General features: G+C 39.2%; 1 protein-coding gene across 1 annotated transcript; it reads left to right on the top strand.

The window, feature by feature from the left end:
* Positions 1-11509: 11509 nt before the first annotated feature.
* On the top strand, positions 11510-20164 carry LOC142094710 (keratin, type I cytoskeletal 12-like). Its single transcript, XM_075177130.1, has 8 exons — positions 11510-12025; positions 12764-12846; positions 15907-16063; positions 16149-16310; positions 17044-17169; positions 17631-17845; positions 17928-18031; positions 19703-20164. The coding sequence occupies exons 1-8, from the start codon at positions 11525-11527 to the stop codon at positions 19798-19800; spliced, it is 1446 nt and encodes a 481-aa protein (XP_075033231.1). The 5' UTR covers positions 11510-11524; the 3' UTR covers positions 19801-20164.
* The last annotated feature ends 657 nt before the right edge of the window (positions 20165-20821 follow it).

Below are 20821 nucleotides of genomic sequence, written 5' to 3'. Positions count from 1 at the left end.
AAATGTGATCATTTAATTAAAAGCAGAAATGTTTCATTGATACCCTGAGAGACGTTAAAGATGCTTAACGGGAAGCGTAGTCTGTCCCTAGTTTAGCATAAACTTAATGCACTGAGTATTAAATTATAAATATCAGCAGGGTGAATAACTAGTCTCAGGAAGAACCCTTTGCAAATTTCAATATACAACAGGAGGTGGCAGTATTGTGAGTGTGTTGCTGCCTTCTATTAAAGTTTTAGGAACCCCAGCAGCCAGTACCACAAATCCCGGAGTCTACTCCGAAAGTCTGGTGTTCACTGTTGCCCCTAGTGGTGGGGACAGACTTGGCTGCAGACAAACGGATGGTCGTGAGATGTGTACCGGCTGCGGAAAACCCAGGAATGGAGAGTTATGGCAGGCCGCGTATCCAGAGATCGAGCCGAGGTCAGGGGTCACTTGCAGAAAAGAAAAGTCAGAAACACGCCAAAGGGTCAGGGTCACGAGCAGGTCAGCAGAATCCGAGGTACAAGCCAAAAGATCAAGGACACAGGCAAGACGGCAAAATCCAGTAAGCAGGCAAAAGGTCACAACAGCAATCCAACAGAAACTAAGAGCAGGTCAGCACTAGTGCACTACACAAACGCTATAACCGGCAGGGAGTCTAAGCCCTTCCTGCCATAAATAGTGCCATAGACCAATCAGGGCTTTGCCCTGAAACAGAGCACAGGAGGGACCTTAATAAATTAACTAACTCAGCCCACAGGCTGTACTTGGTGCAGCGCATGCGCCCGACTGCACTGTAATGCTGGGGCGCGCTGTTTAGAAGATTCGGCAACGGTCGGGGCCGCAAAACCGGAAGTGGCGCCCCGGTCATCATGGAGACGACCGGGACGTCAGAACAGCGGCGGTGCCCATGGCCGCCGCGGCTCCTGACATAAAGATGGGCATTACCAATAGTGCTGCTGTATATTAGTAATACTATTACTGTGGATGTAAGGCATTAATGTGGACGCACTCTCACAACACTTCTTGGTGTCTCTCCCTATTCTTCCGTGTTTGCTGCCATGCTCAGTACTGTGAGATGGACAGGTTAATCTCACAAACTTTTGCCTAAAGGCTTCTCAGAGCGCATATACATCCCACTAACACTCGTGTCACTAACAAGTCAATTTGAGACCACCTGACTTTTCTGCAATAATTGAGCTCTCGCCACAGCTCAAAGCACTATCACTGAGTCCTCTCCCTCTTGGAACTCCGGCACTTGACAAACAATTCTCAACACTGTTGTCCTAAAACCTCCCTCTCGGAACTCAAACTCGCATTGGTACTCAGGTGGGAATCACATCTCTAACCCAAACTACAGATGATGGGAAACAGTAACATGCATCTTGAACGTAAGCTTCTCTGACCTGAAAGTTTAGAGGGAGTCTTTTAAGAGAAAGCCACTTTCCCAGAGCCGGATTAGTTGCCACATGGGCCTGGAGCTGAAAACTATGTGAACCTATTGTGAGCAAAACCACGCCACCAGTGGGGCTATGGCCTATATAAAAAAAGGGCATAGGCAGCGCCTCCCTCCAAACACCTTCATCTTCCTCTCCTCTTCACTTACATGGTGTATGTAGCACTGATTGGGCAACAGGACAGTTGAGAAGTAAAGTGATGTTATTTTACTGACCATGAATAATGACAAAAGAGAAACTGCATATAAATGGTATAAATCAATATGTACAGGAAACTGCACATAGATAGTGTCAAGCAATATAGATGGGAGACTTGATATCAAAATGGTATCAATCAAATTAGTGAGGAGTAAATTATGTAAATATAGACAGGAGACTGCACATCGTATCCTCAAGAAGAAATAGCAGGGATGTATTGCAAGCAAGACAAAGCAGGTTTCATTTGTCTGCATTTACAGCTTGTTAAATAGAGCCACTAATGTGGTAGATTGGGGGTTGTGATGAAAAGAGTTTTATGATTGTCAAGTTTGTGCCTGCTGATGTTAGGAGCCGTTTTATATAACAGTACCCTCAGTGTACATTATTGTACCCAAGTAACAACTATCTGTGCTAATTTTGTGCTACTTTATTGAAGTTCATCTGACTACCTTTTCTCTGCCTGTTTCCTGTTAGCTGACAATCTGTTACTGACTGTTACTACATCTGTGTCTTGTTAAAGGCTCTACATAGCCGAAAAGACAGCTGAATTAAATGAAACTAATTTAAAGCACTACTATAAATCTATACACACATCACTGATGCCTGTAATATTTTTCTTTAACAATTCTGTGCCACCCGTACACACCCACTGAGGCATCAGGCGTTTTTCTGTTCCTTAATCAATATATCTTCTTGTTGGAAGCTGACAGTTCAAGGAGTGCTAGATAAATATTAATTCACTAAGTAAGAGTAGTAACCATATTTACAATTTTATAGTGATATAATTTCTATAGCTCATTAGTAAAAACAATAAATTGTTTTAGTTATTATCAACCATCACAGGGCTAAGGCTGGATGCACACTGGAGCGTTTTCGTCCAATAATCGGGTAAATCAGCCAACATACGACTGTTTAGTCAGAAGTTGGGTTAGTGTGTATAGTAGAACGATGGTCGAAAGTCTTTCCAAAGTGTCAATTGTTGGCTCATTTGGTTGGTCGTTCTGTTTACTATTTTCCGACCAATCACCTAACGATCATATAGTGTGTATGCACTCATGCTCACGATCTCCATAGAGTTTACAGAGTCGGGCTCTTTTCAGCCGATGCTAGTAATGAATGTCCCTGTAAATAAATGTAGAAAGTGCTGTATAGGAAATAATTCATTTGTTCGTTCTGAGGCAGAATGTTTACTTTCAGAGTCACAGAAGCTCACGAAATTCGTTAGGACATGTGTATAGCTATAACAAGGTGGTTTTAATCAGTGTGACAAAAATGAATGAATGAATTTTGTGCTGTCATTCTCTGAAGACTAGAGGACCAGATGAAGGACCAGATGAAGGACCAGATGAAGGTCCAGATGAAGGACCAGATGAAGGACCAGATGAAGAGCATAGATCTGAAGTTAAATCACGTCAGTGTGTATGAGTGAATTGCCAGACTGATCGGACCTTCAGTCGTAGGTACAATCGTTTGAGATAACACTTCGGTTGGAAAATTCTTCAGTGTGTAACTAGCATAAGAGAGGTATAACCAGGGAAAGGATTATTGCACCAGGCCCCTTTCTCAATATTGACTCACCGCAACGTCTCCCTCCCCAAAAGGCATTAGATTTTTTTCTGTTGAGGTAAAAATTGTAACAAAATTACCAGCCATAGACTCAACAAAGCAAAGTGGTCAAACCCTTTAGGGATATTAAAGGTGCAATACCACATAGATATTTAAACAGCAAGATTTCTACCTCTTTATCATGAAGCTCACAATCATTTTTCTAGGATGTGCGCCTGTAACTCTGTTTTTCCTCTGCGAAACCTCTCTCTCTGAGGAGACTGATGTGGAAGCCACAGCCGGGCCTAGTCAGCTGAACCCCCCTCTTCAGCAGTCTAGCCGCTACTCCAGTCCCTGCTCTGTTCTTTTGAGCATGCCCGGAAGAGAATCATGCATGGTGTGGCCTCATTTGGACTTCCAGTTCCACAACTGAAAGTCCAAATGTGGCTTCATTGTGCACTCTGGGGACTGTTGCTAATGTCGCTATTAATAATTTTAATTTAGTCTGGCTTAGGTTGGCTTTTTCTGTGGTCTATTTTTGGTGTTTTCCTGGTTAGTGAGTTAGTGGCTTTTTCTAGGTTTTACCTCTTGTACAGGTCTAGTTTACAAAAATGTTATTGTTCATGGTAGTAGCTTTAATTTCAAAGATCCACAAGTCAAAATATGATCAGCTCATTAAAGGGCTTTGGATCACATTGCTGCACAAGGTCTATGCCAGTGATGGCTAACCTGTGACACTCCAGGTGTTGTGAAACTACAAGCCCCAGCATGCTTTGCCAGCTATCAGCTAGTTATCTACTGGTTAGCCATCACTGGTCTATGCTATGGTTTTGCATGGATAGTTGGGCAGAATATATTTGTCCAGTGGTCTGGCCCCCGGTTGTAATTGATTGGAACATTGCAATGGGTCCTCATTGACTAACTTTCATTTCAGAAATTTTTTCAGAAATGTTTGCGCAAACTGGTTTTGGACTAATTCCTTTAGGATCGGTGTCGCTACAATCGTGGACAAGGAAGGCTGTTTATTCATTTCATCATAGCATTGGGAGATGGAAGTCTGGGTGTTGTAAGATGTATGTGAGGTTATGTGACGTATGTTCATGCTGGTTTCCTTCCTTGGCAGAGCTGGCCCATGACATGCGTTGCTTGCTCTGCTTTTAAAGGGGCTGTGATGATTATGTAGTATATCTAATGACTGATTATTATTTTCTGTTGAATTCATGTATGGCAATGTATATTGTATGTAATCATGTAATGTAATCTCAATGTCTGCTTTGCTAGATGACGTGTTTGAACTTATGCAAGTGTCATTAATCTGTTGAAAATAGCCAGACCAGGGAGAGATAGGATCTTGGAGGAGTTTGAAAACCAAAGTTGTAAACAATCTAGCCAAGCAGAACGAGCAAAGGTGGGAGATCAGGTCCTGTGAACATTCCAATCTCAGGACTCCTTAGCTCACTTTGAAAGCCCTGTGACATTTGGGAGATCAATCTGTCCTTATTGACAGCTAAACTCCAAAGGTGGGGGGTGAAAGCTATGTGGAAAAAGGTTTAAAATCTTCTGACATAGACAATAACATGTGCATTTTTATGAGGGGGTCTATAAAGATAAGAATGCCCTATATTTCTCAATATTGTTCCCACACACACCAGGGTATAAATGTATCAAGGTCCTATTTTTTCAGCATCGCGGGTTGTCACAATCGATTTTAGTCAAAAATTTCTCAATTGCATCAAGCTGCGATTTTTACCCTGATCTTCAAAACTCTGGTCATTTCTGGCACTTTGCTGCGATGTAAACACTCCTGTGTTAGCTAATTCTCCTGTGTTGTAGCAGCAAGTTCTATAAAGACATCACTGTTACACTGCCTGTCATACAGCTGCCGGAGCTCCGTCAGCTGTCAAAAGAGTAAAAAATAGTTCAAAGTTTAAAAAAAAAAAAACGTGGGGTCCCCCCCTCTATTCAGTTTTAACCCTAGTGATGCCAGACTACTGCTGGTTCCATGAAAATCAGGGAAAAATTTTGCGTGGGGATCCCCCCTATTTTCACGGAACCAGCACTAGGCAAACCAGCCGGGGTTGGAGGCACTATAGCAGGGGGACACGCGGCAGTGGTCCCCCTGCCATAATGACTAACCAACCCCAGGCTGGGCTGAATTCCCTAGGGAATGGGGTCCTCCAAAAAAAATGAGCCCCCCCCTAGGGGCACCCAGCCCAGTGCTAATCACTAGGGCTCTTCCTACACCCCTGGGCGGTGGGTGTAGGTTGATAACGGCGATATAAGTGTTAGAAAAACAAACAGACGCCATTTTGTTTTGTGGAACTACAAGTCCCAGGGAGCCAGGTTGCCCTAAATAGTGTGGGCATGATGCTACTTGTATAACTACAAACACCAGCATACCCACGGCAGCCAGGGCATGTTGGCACTTGGAAAACCACAAGTGCCAACATGCCCTGACACCCACGGCTGGCTGGGACCTGTAATTTCACAAACCAAAATGTTAACAAAATCACAGCACCCTCATTACAACAACTAACATTTATTAAAAATAATAAACCCACAATAAATACAGTAAACACCCTCATTTACACCACATATTTTTATTAAAAATAATAAATCCCCAATATACTCACCAATAAAGTTTTCTTCTGATGTCAACAGCTTTCAATCCAAAAATGACTGTCACCAAAGTCTAAAATAAATTTGTATCCAAAGTCCATGCTTGAACATGTCCAAAATAAATTTCTATCCAAACTAATTTGGACCCGACTAGGCGTAAAATGCCAAACTCCCCCATTTGGCATATTAGTTGAGGCCCGCCCGCGTAAGCGGAGCCCCCTAACCCCGAAGGGCTATTCTGACTAATTGCCCAATCCTTTTAAGGGGAGAGTGCCTACTACGCCTTAAATGTAACCAAATTGGCCGCTGATTGGGCTGCTTACCGCCACAGCTAAGGTTCCACCCAGGAACCACAGCCCACCACCAACTGACCTCTCATAGCCAAAAAAAACTAAACATCTGCTCTATAAAATAGGACATACCCAAATCAGACAGGTGTACACCATCGGGTCTATAATACTGCGTCAAGGAAGCCCTTATGGAAGGATAACTATGCAACCACCACCTACTTCCTGATAGCTACAATGATGGGGAACAATTCCAACAACAAGAGATTCCTTGTGAGACCCTCCTGACGCCAAGCACATGGCTAGGCAGCCGCACACCACTTCCCATCCAGGTAAGCCCCAAACCCTGAAGACCCAGCGGCATCTGTAAACAATTGCAGCTCCACATTATTGGCGACAGGTAGAGGCCACAAACAAACTCCATTAAAACTTTCCAAAAACAATCGCCACATAGCCATATCATCCATAATCTCTTTGGATATTCTCACAAGATGCCTTGCCTTTGTAATCCCCACCGTAGCCCTCTCTAGCTTCCGACAAACACCCTCCCCAGGAGACTGAATGTCCATGGCTACACAACACAATATGTGTGTATTGATATATTGCGGTGGTCAGATAAGGAGACTCCCAGGTAAATAACTGTAGTGTGACCAGTAAGCAAATCACATCAGTAAATGATAAGCAAATGTCAGTAAGGAAGTTCCAGAGGATGAGGCAAAAGCAAGACCACTTGTCTGATTCGGGTGAGTAGACGGTAATTGCCAAAATAGGAAGCAGTGTGACAAAGGACTAAACAAGGGTAAGTCCAGAATTCTAAGCCAGGTCAATACACGGCATAGCAGGTCAGCAAACAGGATTCCAAAGGGTTAAAGCAGAGGCAGGTCCAATTTGTCCAAAGCAAGGTCCAAGGCAAGAAGTCAGTGCCAGATACTTAAGATGGCTGTTAACACAATCACCTAGCACAGCTTGTATGCCAAAAGGTCCCTTTTACAGCGACTATAAGTGCTTCTTGATGACCTCAGCTGGAAATTTTCAGAATGAATGGAATTGAATAGAAAGTTCTGCACATGCTCAGAACAGTTGTACATTATTGCTAGGCAACACAGGAAGACAAACAAGACTTCTGATGGAATAGAGCCTGAGCAAGACAGGCGAATGCTAAAGATCCATAGTGATGGGCAAGCCGTAGAAAGTGAGTTGCAATAATAGGAAAGGAGCGGCCTGTCGGGGCTGGGGATGAGCATGCCGCTGTTAAAGTTTCAGTCAACGGTGACAGAAATCTGAAGAACAACTCCATCATCTTCCCACAACACTTCATAGTAGCCTTCATATAAACATATGAAAGCTTTGTGGGAAAAACCTAGAAAAAGTTAAACAACAAAGAAGAAAAGCAATAACCTCATTCCCTAAAAATAAACACAGCACTCAAAACACCCAAAAAGCCAGGATATCTTCATAGTCATACTAAATAAATTAGAGTTTATGGAAGAGGCACAAAGAATACTGGAAAACACTACTACCTATGAAAAACTCAAAAGTGACCCCACCTTCAAATGCCACAAGGAACTCACCAAACTTCTCAATTAAGGATCAATTGAGGACATCCCCCGACACAAGTACTCCAGTATTCTACTACCTACCAAAATATACAAGAACTTGACCAACCCCCCAGGAAGACCAATTATGTCAGGGAAAAGACGCCCTGACTTGCAGCCTTTGAGAGTACATAGACTGCTTTTTACATTGGTCTGCACACAAAAAGCTATCTGAAGGACACCAAACAAATACTCAAGATCTTTAACAATCTCTATTTTTCACAAGACTATATACTAGACATGAATAGAATTCCATAACTTAATGTGACCTTCCTCTACACCTCCTGTGGTGAATCACACCTTGATTAACTACAAACTGGGTTGCCTGCATAACAAACATTTCCTCACCCTGGCATCACCCCTACCTGAAGCCCAGACTAATTTTCTGTTAAAAAGCATGAGTTTCATCCTCAACCACAACTTCTTATTGTTCGAAGGTTACTTTTACAAATAGCAAAAGCAAAGAGAACAAAATGTGCACCAAGTCACATAACAAAATGGGAGGAATACCACATTTAGAACAACAAACCCTACCACAAAAATGTTATATTCTGGTAAAGATATATCAGCAACATCTCATCCAAATGGAAGGTTACCATGAAACCTTCTTCTGCTACATCAATACCAACAAACTCAACTACCATTTTGTAACTAATATCAGCAAATCACAAGTAGAATTTCTGTACTTCACCATCTGCAAAGAAGATGGAACCTTACACATCAAAACATACATTAAACCACTAAACTGTAAAAACTTAATGCTGGCAGACAGGAAACCATCACAAACATTCAATCCAGAACATAGGAGGCCAAATGAAATACCAAAGCAGGAATTGCTCCACATTCCACACCTTCAAGGACTAAGCAACAACTCCAACAAAAAAAATATAACACTGCACTCCTCAAATGACAACTGGAAAAAAATGACAACATAGAAAGAGAGCAACTACATAAATGGAAATCTGAAAGGGAATAGAGAAAGAAGCAACAAACCAGCTACCCCTCTTTATTGTCCAGCCAACACAATCAACTGGATACCTTACTAAAAAGGCATTGGCATATTATACCCCAAGATGAAAATTTCCAGGATAGTTACAAAAATGGAACAGCATCTTAGAAAGATTCTCACTCCAACATTCCAACACAACAGGATACGACAAACACATGGCTTTCTGAGAACAAGAATGGCTTCTATTATTGCAACAGATTGCAAAGAAACAACACGGAAAGCCACTAATAAATAAATTAATAACTAATTTCTAACACAAGATACCAAAGACACAAAATTTCAGAAAAAATCCCATGTACAAGCAAATGTCTTACACTACAAGGTGTAATACATTGTGTAGTTTCTTTGTGCAGTTCGTATCTTTGGTAATGGTCCCCAGTGGAAGATTGCTACATGATGGTAAAGGCTGGTCTCGATTAAGAAAAAGTTAAATTTTATACATAGAAATATTGAGTGTACAGGGCTCTGGAGAATATCAATAGTTGTGGCCCATACTTTGGATAATGAGAGCAGGTCAGAACATAAAATTGAGATACTGTCCAGAATCTGGTGTTTAGTAAGATTCTGCAAGAAGCTAAATTTAACACAGGTGTCTAGGGATAATTGGCCACTGTGGTCAGAGTCAAAGTCAATGGTTAGTACACAGAACAGCATGAGAATGATTAACAGTTATAGTAAGGGTCAAAGCCAGGGATTTGGTATACAGGAATGGATAAAATAACTTAATGGTTACAGCAGGGGTTAACACCCAGGATACGGTACATGCAGACACTAGAGCAGCAAGAATCGTAATCAGAGACAAGCCAAATGTTTAGTACACATAAGGATGTCAGGAACAACATAAAGAGCGAGACACTGGTTCAGTGACACAATAATCAGTTTAATATAGCAGGCGAGGCATGCCTGGCAAAATGAGCACATTACCTTAGTCAATAAAAGTTCCTTTTTTGTGTTCTACCACCTGCTTACTATGCACACGTGATCGGGCAGTGCTGGTCACCATCTGCCTTGAAGCCAACACCTGAAACGTATGCGTCCCAAACTCGATAGGAGTTTGAATAGCCGAGGTCAGTACCAGGAGATATGAACAGAACCAGAATCATGAGACCGAAAAATAGTTTGGGAAGCCAAGGTCAGAACCAGTAGATAAAAACAGAACCAGAATTGTGAGGCAGAAAAGAAGTCAGGAATAAGCAGGAGTCAGGACCAGGATATCAATGATGTATGGAACCAGGAAGGAACTATAACACAAGCACACTGGAACAGAACCTGACTTATAATTGTTATACCCAATACTCTGGCACTTGAGTGGTGCCAGAGTATGCCCTATATTGGCAGTCTAGTAAGCATTCCAGCAGTCACTCACGTCACCAGATGACTTACCATTGATAGGAAACCCTAAGATCATGTCCTATTGCTTAGCACAGACCGGCCGACAGGGCACTTGGAAGTCACGTCAGCTTGCTAGACTACAGACGCGCACTGCCGGCACCCAAAGAAGGGGTCCATCCCTGCAGCATAGAAAGTAAGCAGGCACACTCCAGCACAACCAAAGCCCTTCAGAACTCCCATTCACAGGGATGAACAAGTCACCAAATCATGGAGAGAAGGAGACTACATGGCCCATTTATTAAAATAAGAAGTCAAATGGATCCAGGTTCGGGAGATGGTCTTTTCCAAATGACAAAAAACATAGACTTTGACCTCTGAACCTTCCTATGGCCCCACATACTGCCATCAAAAGACCTACCGACTGTCATAGTTCACATGTCTTCTCCTTCTTTAGAGACCCCCCCAACCGCTGCATCACCCACAATAGTGGCCCACCCAAATCCGACCTAGCTTCCTTTCCTGAGCTCCCCCCCTCAGTACTTTCTATCATTCAATAAATTATTCAGAAATTGTTCAGATATAGATTAAGTATTTCATCTATTTATTGCAATAATGTATGCAGCCAGCGACCTGTACAGTCAGTGCAAAAAAAAAAAAATAACCACTGGTTGTCACAAACTAGTGACTATATACAGAATAACGAAAGCACTGTTTGCTTAATGAAACATCTGGGGGCTATATACACACACACACATATATATATATATATATATATATATATATATATATATATACATGTGTATACATAGCCCCCCAGATGTGTCATTAAGCAAACAGTGCTTTCTATATATATAGTGATATATATATATATATATATATATATATATATATATATATATATATATGTATATATATATATATATATATATGTACTGCTTATATATATATATATATATATATATATATATATATATATATATATAGATACGTTTGGTTACTGACCAATAGCTGTAACACCTGCAGTTTATAGAAAATCTGTCTCCCAGTCAAGAGAGATTTATTTAAAGTTTGTTGGTATAACTACAACATATGTACTTGACAATGTACCCTATGTCCTAATGTCCCTGCATAGTCCTTACATATAATGATTATGGAATATTCAGTTGTAGAAAACTTGTTCTCTATCTAAGTGTTCTGATCATGTGACAGTTCCATGATCTCCACCCTAAAACCATGCTAACAGGACAAACAACAGAGGGTGAGAAGACCAGCGTCTAGAGTGATGCAAGTTGATTAATAATGTTAATTGATCCACGGTAAATGCACTTGCAATAACTTGGCAAGCGACTCTACCGTTGAAAAATAAAACATTTAAATTCAGGAATGACACACACACACCCTTTGAATCTCATATATAAAGAATAAAAACTGTTGAGATATCACTCTTTCTAAGGGAGCTGCTTTTTTTCATCTGTAAAGGGTGCCTTTTGCTTGAACATCATGTCTTATAGACAGAGATATTCTCCGCAGAGTGATTATCGTGGTGGTGGTTGTGGTGGTGCTAGCTTCAGAAAAAATTTCAGAGAAGGTTTTGGTGGTGCTGATGGTTATGGTGGTGATGCTGATAGGTATGATGGTGATGCTGGTGGTTATGGTGGTGCTGGTGGTTATGGTGATGCTGGTGGTTATGGTGGTGGTGGTGCTGATGGTTATGGTGGTGGTGCTGGCTTCGGAGGAGGCTTTGGTGGTGGTGCTGATGGAGGTGCTGGCTTTGGAGGAGGTGACAACATTTGCTCTAGCATTGAGAAACAAACAATGCAGAATCTTAATGACCGCTTGGCCTCTTACCTGGACAAAGTCCGCGCATTGGAACAGGCAAATGCTGACCTTGAAAGTAAGATTAAGGAATGGTATGAGAAGCAAAGGCCTGGTGGCAGCTCTGGAGAAGCAGGAAAAGACTACTCTAAATACTACACCATGATTGAAGATATGAAAGCTAAGGTAAGTGTAACAAAAAAATACGGGTTTTATCACTGCAAAAACTGGGGCATAAACTGCTGCTTTGTACTTGTCTGATGAAAACATGAGAACGTCAGCATTGTGACTGCCTAAACCCTTTACATGAAGACCTAAGAATTGTTGTCCATATTAGAATAAATCTTGTACTGTATAAACACTAATTGCAGGTTACTTGAAATAGAATTTCTGTGGGTGTGTACATCCTTGTTTCAATTGTTTCATTTTTCATGTCATATATAATTTATTTCCTTTAAATGTCATGGCAGCTTAAAAGCCAAACACATGCTAATTTGGTAGTTGATAGTTGAAGTATTTTGGTGACTCGCTAAATTGAAATCTCTTGGTATATGAAGGAGCTTTGCAACCTTGCAATGTTTTAAGTTTAACTGGACCCTTTACAATCTATAAGCCATCATTTACACTGTGGAAAAATATGTAACTGTTAAAAACAAAGTAGCAAAAGGAGAATATTAAAGGCAGATAAGGTAATACAAAAATATAAAACCTTTTCTAAGCTGCCCTCTGAATGCCAATAATAGGATTGGCTCAAATGGGAAATAATTGCATATAGTTGAACATGAAGAGAACTATCCATAACCAATCCATAATTATATATACAACATATATATATTACACTTTTCAATATATAAGTATTAGAAATCTGTATTGATTTGATAACACATATCTGGATTGATGTGATGATGGTACTTTTTTTAACAGATAATTACAGCTACCACTGACAACGCAAGCACAGTCTTGCAGATTGACAATGCCAGGCTGGCTGCTGATGACTTCAAGATGAAGTGAGTTTGATTCCATAGCTGTTAAGTTTGCAACATTGATTATACTTGTGGTATATGTAGGACACACACTACAACCAAGGATGAACCTGAAGTCATTGTTAGACTATAGAACATTACTGCAAGTAGGGGCAGAATTTTGTCACTACTCATATGGTATCAGAAATTCTAGAATGACAATTTAGTTTATCAACAAAGTTCAAATAGACAAACAAAACAAATAGGAGGAAAATCTGTTAAAAGTGGAAAACCCTATCTTCTCCTGCGTTACCATAGTAATTAAACCCTTGAGCTATCTTTATTCCTATTTACTACACACATTTTATGTAAAAAAAAAACCCTTTGTTCCCTATTAGTGGGACTAACATTAAGCTTCTTAGCAGAAATAATGTTATAGGATCCAGAATGATGTTTTTTGCCGTGAACAAACACACCAGCGAAACGCGCGTCGGTTTCGCTGGTCACATCTAACCTATTGTCCGTTATTATTTAGATAGTCCTAATCATATATTTCTAGACTAGATAGACCTGTAGCAACAATTAAAGAATTTTACATGATCGGCAAGTTATACAATTGCCATATGCGCTCTTAGACTAAAAACAGTTGAATCCAGTGTGACCTCTTGGGGCTAATCAGCGGGTTTCTTAGGAGGAATACTAAACCACAGAAACTCATCACATAATTGGGGTTGAATCCCATAGTGGTTTTAATGATCAGTCCTGTAGCAATCATTAAGAATTTATGGATACGTAGATCATGCAACTTTGATTCCTAAATAACGAGGAATATAATCAAGTGTCACAACCTGGCAATATATTTACGGACTTTTATAAGATCTATGGAGTATGATTTATACTTATTATAAATACAGCACGATTTTTCCATATGTGCTGAAGCACACATTGTTCCGTATTATACAAAGTATGACACTTCTAGTCATATTTTCTTAGATAACTGATGATATTTTTTATCTACTTGGCTTACTACCGCCTTACATAATCATTATAACCCACCAAATAGAATCTAGCTACATCGAGTAACTACAAATAATAGTGCTCACAGCGTTCCACTCTATTGTATGTAACCGATTTCACAGCATCTATAGCAACTCATCAGTATAATTCTGGTTCATAATTTATTAAAAATAGCAGTGCTATATAAGGTGCATCGAGGGAACTTTATTCATCTAATTTAGGATGGTATAGGACCAATATCTATGTACAAAATATCGATCAATATTATGCGCTCCTTACCTACAAGCGTTTGAAACCTATGCATCCTTCTGGTGTTAACATAAGGTTTTCAGGAGGAATATCATACTATAGAGACCATTAAATTTATTATGCACAAATTTCATATGGGGGTTTAAACGGGCCATTTAAGCAGCCAAATAGAAAGATATGGAGATATAGCAAACCTCACTTCTTATCTTTGATATATAACAAACGAGGAAACTAACATAAAGTCTTTTATTAGTATCATCATTTGACACAACAAGGCCAATATATTATCATAATACATTTAATATTATAACAACATGACCTTGTTATATGCGCTGAAGTTGACTTTATTCTGCAACAATATCAAGCGCGATATTCCCCGTTAATAATTGTTCAATAACTTGCTACACATCATAATCCATGGATATTAATTTAATTTAACACATTCCAATCTAGGATATGGGCACACCTATCTAGATTGTTTACGATCAATACAATCGGCAAGTATCTTTTTCCTCCTGTATGAATGAAACAACCCATTAGATACAATCCTGCAACATTGGATACTATATCAATCATGTTCAATTGAGTCCTATTTGATCTCATGAAACCCTCAACACTGTGTCTCTAACAATCCTAATAAAAGCTTTGCCTCAATTTATCGAGATAGCAGTGTCGCATTAGGTTCTATGTGAGAACCCCATCCTTCATTATAGGATTAACACAGGTCTATTCATCATACATTGAAGTTAGATTCATAATGGGACTGCCTATATATTTCTAGAGGGCACAATATAAATAAATTATCAATTTATAACCTCATTTATTTTCGCCCCTATTAATTATGCTATTGAGACTCATCAGATGTGACCAGTTTTTATTACAATTCCAATCACCTTTTTTATTTAGTTACATATTTTGCTGTTTTAATCAAATGTTAATACAATTTTACATACACATATAATAAAAGTTAAGTTTTATAACCTAGCCTCTGAATTATCCCTCACTACTTAAACCAGTGGAGTATTTAGTGCATCCCATAACCTAACTTTTTCTTTCCTTTCTCTTTTTATATGGTATCAGAAATTCTAGAATGACAATTTAGTTTATCAACAAAGTTCAAAAAGACAAATGAAACAAACAGGAGGAAAAGCTGTTATAAGTGTAAAACCCTATCTTCTCCTGCGTTACCATAGTAATTAAACTCTTGAGCTATCCTTATTCCTATTTACTACACACATTTTATGTCAAAAAAAAACTTTGTTCCCTGTTAGTGGGACTAACATTAAGCTTCTTAGCAGACATAATGTTATAGGATCCAGAATGATGTTTAAACTTCATTTGTGTAGTCTATAAAAAGACATAAGTTTATGTAGGGAAATTCTGAAAACTAATGTCCATAATGTGGAGTGTAGGAGAGCATCTAGTATGTATCTTACACTATGCCTAGCTATGTAAACAAGTGCTCAGGTGTGTATAAATTGTGTGTCTTAGTTTTTTTGCTTTTTATGTGGACCATTGCCCATATACAGATCAGAAATAGAAAATGTTGGTGTAATGTGCTATAATGCATTTGGTGTTTGTGTTATGCTGAATGCATATAGTATGTACAAATGGAGTGTGGCTCTTTTAAACAATTGGCACAATTTGGCTCATTGCAAAGGAATGTAACTGCACCAGAGCTCACTTACTTAATCTAGGTAAGTGTAATGTTTTGGCGTGAGACAGGCAACACAGGCAATGAACTCACCCAATTGTCATAAAGAGACATGCTCAAATACAACTTTACATTACATTGTTTTTAAAAATTATTCACTTGACTACATCTGTTTATCTTGTCAGGTATAAGAATGAGCTGGCTCTCCGCCAGAGCGTAGAGGCAGATATCAATGGCTTGCGTAAGGTCCTGGATGATCTGAATTTGTCAAAGTCTGACTTGGAATCCCAGTTTGAAGGTCTTACAGAGGAAATTGCTTTCCTCAAGAAGAACCATGAGGATGTAAGTTTGTAAGAAATGTCATCAATATCAATTGTCTTTAAACTGCTTAAAATATTAGCGACACAATCTATTTTTAATTTCGTAGGAAGTTAAAGGATCCCAAGGAACAGCAACGGGTGACGTTACTGTAGAAATGAATGCCACGCCAGGTAATGATCTTACGAAGACACTAAACAATATGCGAGCACAGTATGAAGAAATGGCTGAGAAGAATCGTAAGGATGCTGAAAACCAGTTCTTGAAAATGGTAAGATTCATTGTTAGAACCTATGATCACCATTTATTTATATAGCGCCTCTGATTCCACAGCACTTTACAGAGAACTCACTCACATCAGTCCCTGCCCCATTGGTGCTTACAGTCTACATTCCCTAACATACAAACACACAGACACAGACACAGACACAGACACAGACAGACAGACAGAGACTAGGGTCAATTTTGATAGCAGTCATTTAACCTACTAGTATGTTATTGGAGTGTGGGAGGAAACCGGAGCACCCGGAGGAAACCCACTCAAACACAAGGAGAACATACATACTCCACACAAATAAGGCTATGGTCGGGAACTGAACTCATGACTCCAGCACTGTGAAGCAGAAGTGCTAACTACTTTGCCAACGTGCTGCCAACAGGGTTGTTCTAACTTCCATAGATTGGTCAAACTGTAGTGCTGTTTAGGACATCTTTAACGACAGTGTGTTTGGCAGCAATCATACTAGCATAGATTGTGATTCTGTGTACAGTGCAAAGGCCAAACATTGTCTTAGGTGGTACTATTCTGGGTGCAGCAGAGGCAAGATTCAAACACTAATGATTTGGTGTAAATCCATAATTCCTCCTGCAGACATTGCATTACCAGAGTGGTGACTGGCAGCAAAAATATAAGATGCACTAGTATTGTAATATTCTCTGCCAAGAGTAACTCTGGTTACATCCTTTATGGACACTGACTAAAATGTTATTATTTTCTCCCTAAGAGTGAGGGATTGAAAAAAGAAATATCCACTGGTGCGGGGCAAGTCCAGGTCACCAAGAGTGAGATGTCCGATCTGAAGAAGTCACTTCAAGCTTTGGAGATTGAGCTTCAGTCACTGCTCGCCATGGTAAAGAACAAATCACAATTCCTGATTTAAAGGGCTTTTGAACCTTTGAGTGACTTTAATTTATTGGCATGTACATGCCCTCCTACAACTGAATATATTGCTTTATCTTTCTAAATTCCTCATGTGTATTTTGGCCATGTATTTATATTTCAGGAGGAGTTCCATTTTTGTTGTCCAAGGTTTCCACAATGCTGCTTTCTACATATAATTGTATCCAATGCAGAGAGCACAGCAGAGCTGTTTTATCCCCAGGCAACGGAAGTAAACACCTCTGCCTGACGATATACAGACATGTCTAAAAACCACAGAACAATAAAGCAATGCATTTAATAAAAGTTACACAATGACACAAGTAAACAAATAAATTAATGTCATCTGAAGGTGGAGACTTCTTTTTCTGGTGCTCTAGGGAATGAGATAATTCCATATGAACCTCATATGTAATGCCTTCTGGTTGACAGAAAAAATCTCTAGAAGAAACATTGGCAGAGACAGAAGGACGTTACTGCATGCAGCTTGCACAGTGCCAAACACAAATTGCTTCAATTGAGGAGCAACTGTCACAGATCAAATCAGACATAGAGTGCCAGACTGCAGAATATGAAGATCTGCTAGACATCAAGAGTAGGCTAGAGGCAGAGATCGAGAGATACCGCGCACTCCTAGATGGAGAAAGGTAAGAATAATTATCAATGGACAATTGTGCTTGGATTGGTATTTCTATTATGCTCAGAATAACTGTTCTTCAATAACTGCAGTGGTAGCGGAAAAAGTGGCTCGGGATCAGGAACAGGTGCAGGATCAGGAAAAGGCACGGGACAAAGCGGAACTGGAGCCGGGAGTGCTTCAGGATCCAGCTCAGGTAATATTGTTTTTATGGACATTTAAAATCTTTACATTACAACACGTTTACATTAATATTGGAAATAGTTCAATTCCTGCTATAACAAACTAGCTGGGCATAAAATCTATTTTAATAAAAAAAAATATATATAATTCAAATAGATATTTTTCTAGGTTCTCAAAAGACCCAGTACTCGATTCCACAAACAAGTTTAATACATCTGTCAGCCCTCCTTCTGTGCAGATATATGGTACAAAGTTACAAGTGACATTGATAAAAAAGGAAAGTTCTGTTAGTTATAGCGATGTTAGGGATGTAGTCACCTGAAAAATTAAGTATAGACAGTGTATGAAAAATGTTTTTATAGATCAATGAAAAAAATAATTTCTTAAAAATGTATTTAAAAAGTGACCTTGGGCACTTTTAAGGAAAATAACCCTTCCGATCATGACATTGACCAAGGTGATTGCAAATCTCCGGCCACAGATCATCCTCTGAATGGGATTTACTATGGACACAGAGTAGTGCAAAACCTGAGATTATATACTTTCTGTCAAATAATGGAACTTCCATTTGAGATAAAATAAACATGGTCGCTGTGCAAGACTAATGTTCAATTGTGAAATAAATCAGGTGTATACATTTTATTTAGAATTCAATATGACAGCACAGTCTTCCTGCATCAGTTTTACAAGAGCCTCACATAACTATTTTGTGCTGTTGAGCATCCTGCTTATTCCACTTTCAACATCTCAGACTGTGGCTTCTTGCTTGCTTCTATTCCCCAATGATAACATTGCCCCATGTCACATGAAGCCCTGGTGTGACATTGACAGACAGGTTATGAAAAGTAATAACAAAAGGCCTATATGACTTACACATTTACAATCCATTAACTGAAACATGCTGAGTTGAATCATGCATTGCATCTTGGAACCTACATCTCCACAATGTGCTTGATATTAGTAAGAGTAATGTAGTTGTAGGTGTTGCTGTGTACCATCTGTTTACCAAAGTATACACTGATTTCTGCAGAAAACTATGGGTATTATTAATAGTTGAAATTCCTTTGAAAGGTAATTATTTTCTTGCTTGGCTCCCTTGTTATAATTAAATTAGATTAGATTAGTGTAATGTTGATAAGGCAAGACATTTCTTTTATAAACCCAAAGCAAACAAGAGGCTTACAGATGACATGTTATTTAGATTTAAACATATTGAATACAGTTTACATTAAAGGCACTGCCCAAGTGACACAAGGGTATACATTTTGAATATTGCTATTATGAAGGATGCTTACTACGGTCATGCTTTGGCATTTAGTCACTAACTGTCAGGTTACATTGGCAGCTGCCTCACAAGGAGGCTTATTTTGTCTTTCTCTGGATCAGCATAGCTTGAAATTTGGAAAGGTGAAAGATGGTGGACTTGTGTCTTTTTTTCATTATCAATGAAACAATGTGCCTCACCCACTAATGTTACATAAGGACCCCTCCCTTTACCTGATACAATCTCTGTCACAATTTACTAAGATGTTCGGTCCAAATGTCATATGTGATCAAATGGATATTTTACATATCTCTGTCCCTCCAACAGTTCTGTTTCCTGCTACATAGATCCACTGGTAGAATGAACATGAATTAGGGAGTATGCATCGCACATGATTGACATTGTTTTGTCTTGTTTAAGGAACCAAAAGGACAAGAAAAGTGAAAAAGGTTGTTGAAACAATTGAGAATGGAAAAGTTGTGCATTCAGAAGTTGTTGAAGAATTAGAACAGTATTAATATCACCAATAATATCACCAGAAAGAGTGTCTGCTCAAGCAAAATGGAAACCGTCTGGGTTCACTTACAAATCTTTAATATATATTCTACTTCTTCTTTTATGGGACTATATCAGACTGGGGAGTAAGTACATTGTGCAGCTCAAGGGATACTGCTGCATGCTTCCATATCTAGAATTGAAACATTCTTACACTTTCTGTACTGCTAAAATGCAGCCCAGTGCTATATTTACGTAACTGCCTGAAAGTTACTTATTTCCCATGATATTGCATCCTGTGTCTCTCTCCAATATTATCTGTAACTTCAGCATACTTTCTTTTGCTTTGCACGATTTACAAAATAAACAAGTTTCTTATGCAAGTTATACATTGTCATTGTTCCTTGATTCTAGCTGTATTATTTGTATAAACAAAATTGATGTGTCATGTTAACTGCTGTTATGAAATGGCAGCAAATATTTTTCATTCGACTTTTTGTCTAAGCGTGATATCTCTTAAATTCTTATCTGCTTGAATAATACACAAGGGCGGTTTGGCAAAACCAAAACCAAAACACGACGGTAATCCAGATCCAAAACCAAAACCAAAACACGGGGGTCAGTGAGCATCTCTAATTATTTATATAAGCAAAATTGATGTGTCATGTTAACTGCTCTTATGAAATGGCAGCAAATTTTTTTCATTGAACTTTGAGTCTAAGGGTCATATTCAATTGTCTGCGTTACTCACAAAAGTAACTCGTCTTGCGCACTATTACTGTTATTACGGTAATGGTGCGCATAACTAACATTATTACGGTACCTTTAACACCTCTCAGGGAGCTGCGAGCTGAAATCCGGCTTAGAATTACCGTAATACCGGTAATACTCTTAACGCCGTGTTACTTTTGCGAGTAACTCGGACAATTGAATATGCCCCTAAGCGTGATATCTCTTAGATTCTTATCTGCTTGAATAATACACAGTGAACCTGACTGTGGTATGGGTCCAAGTTCCGTCTATGGTGACTGCTGGATCAGTAAA

This window comes from Mixophyes fleayi, chromosome 6, assembly GCF_038048845.1.
Source record: "Mixophyes fleayi isolate aMixFle1 chromosome 6, aMixFle1.hap1, whole genome shotgun sequence".
In the NCBI taxonomy this organism is placed as follows: domain Eukaryota; kingdom Metazoa; phylum Chordata; class Amphibia; order Anura; family Limnodynastidae; genus Mixophyes; species Mixophyes fleayi.
Note: the sequence above shows the minus strand (reverse complement) of the source record. Positions and strands in the feature narration are given on the sequence as shown.

Excerpts from the sequence above, each read along its gene's own strand:
- LOC142094710 (XM_075177130.1), top strand. The coding sequence starts at position 11,525 with ATGTCTTATAGACAGAGATATTCTCCGCAGAGTGATTATCGTGGTGGT. Across the intron at positions 12,847-15,906 it reads GCTGATGACTTCAAGATGAA|GTATAAGAATGAGCTGGCTC; the intron begins GTGAGTTTGATT and ends TTATCTTGTCAG. Across the intron at positions 18,032-19,702 it reads TGCTTCAGGATCCAGCTCAG|GAACCAAAAGGACAAGAAAA; the intron begins GTAATATTGTTT and ends GTCTTGTTTAAG.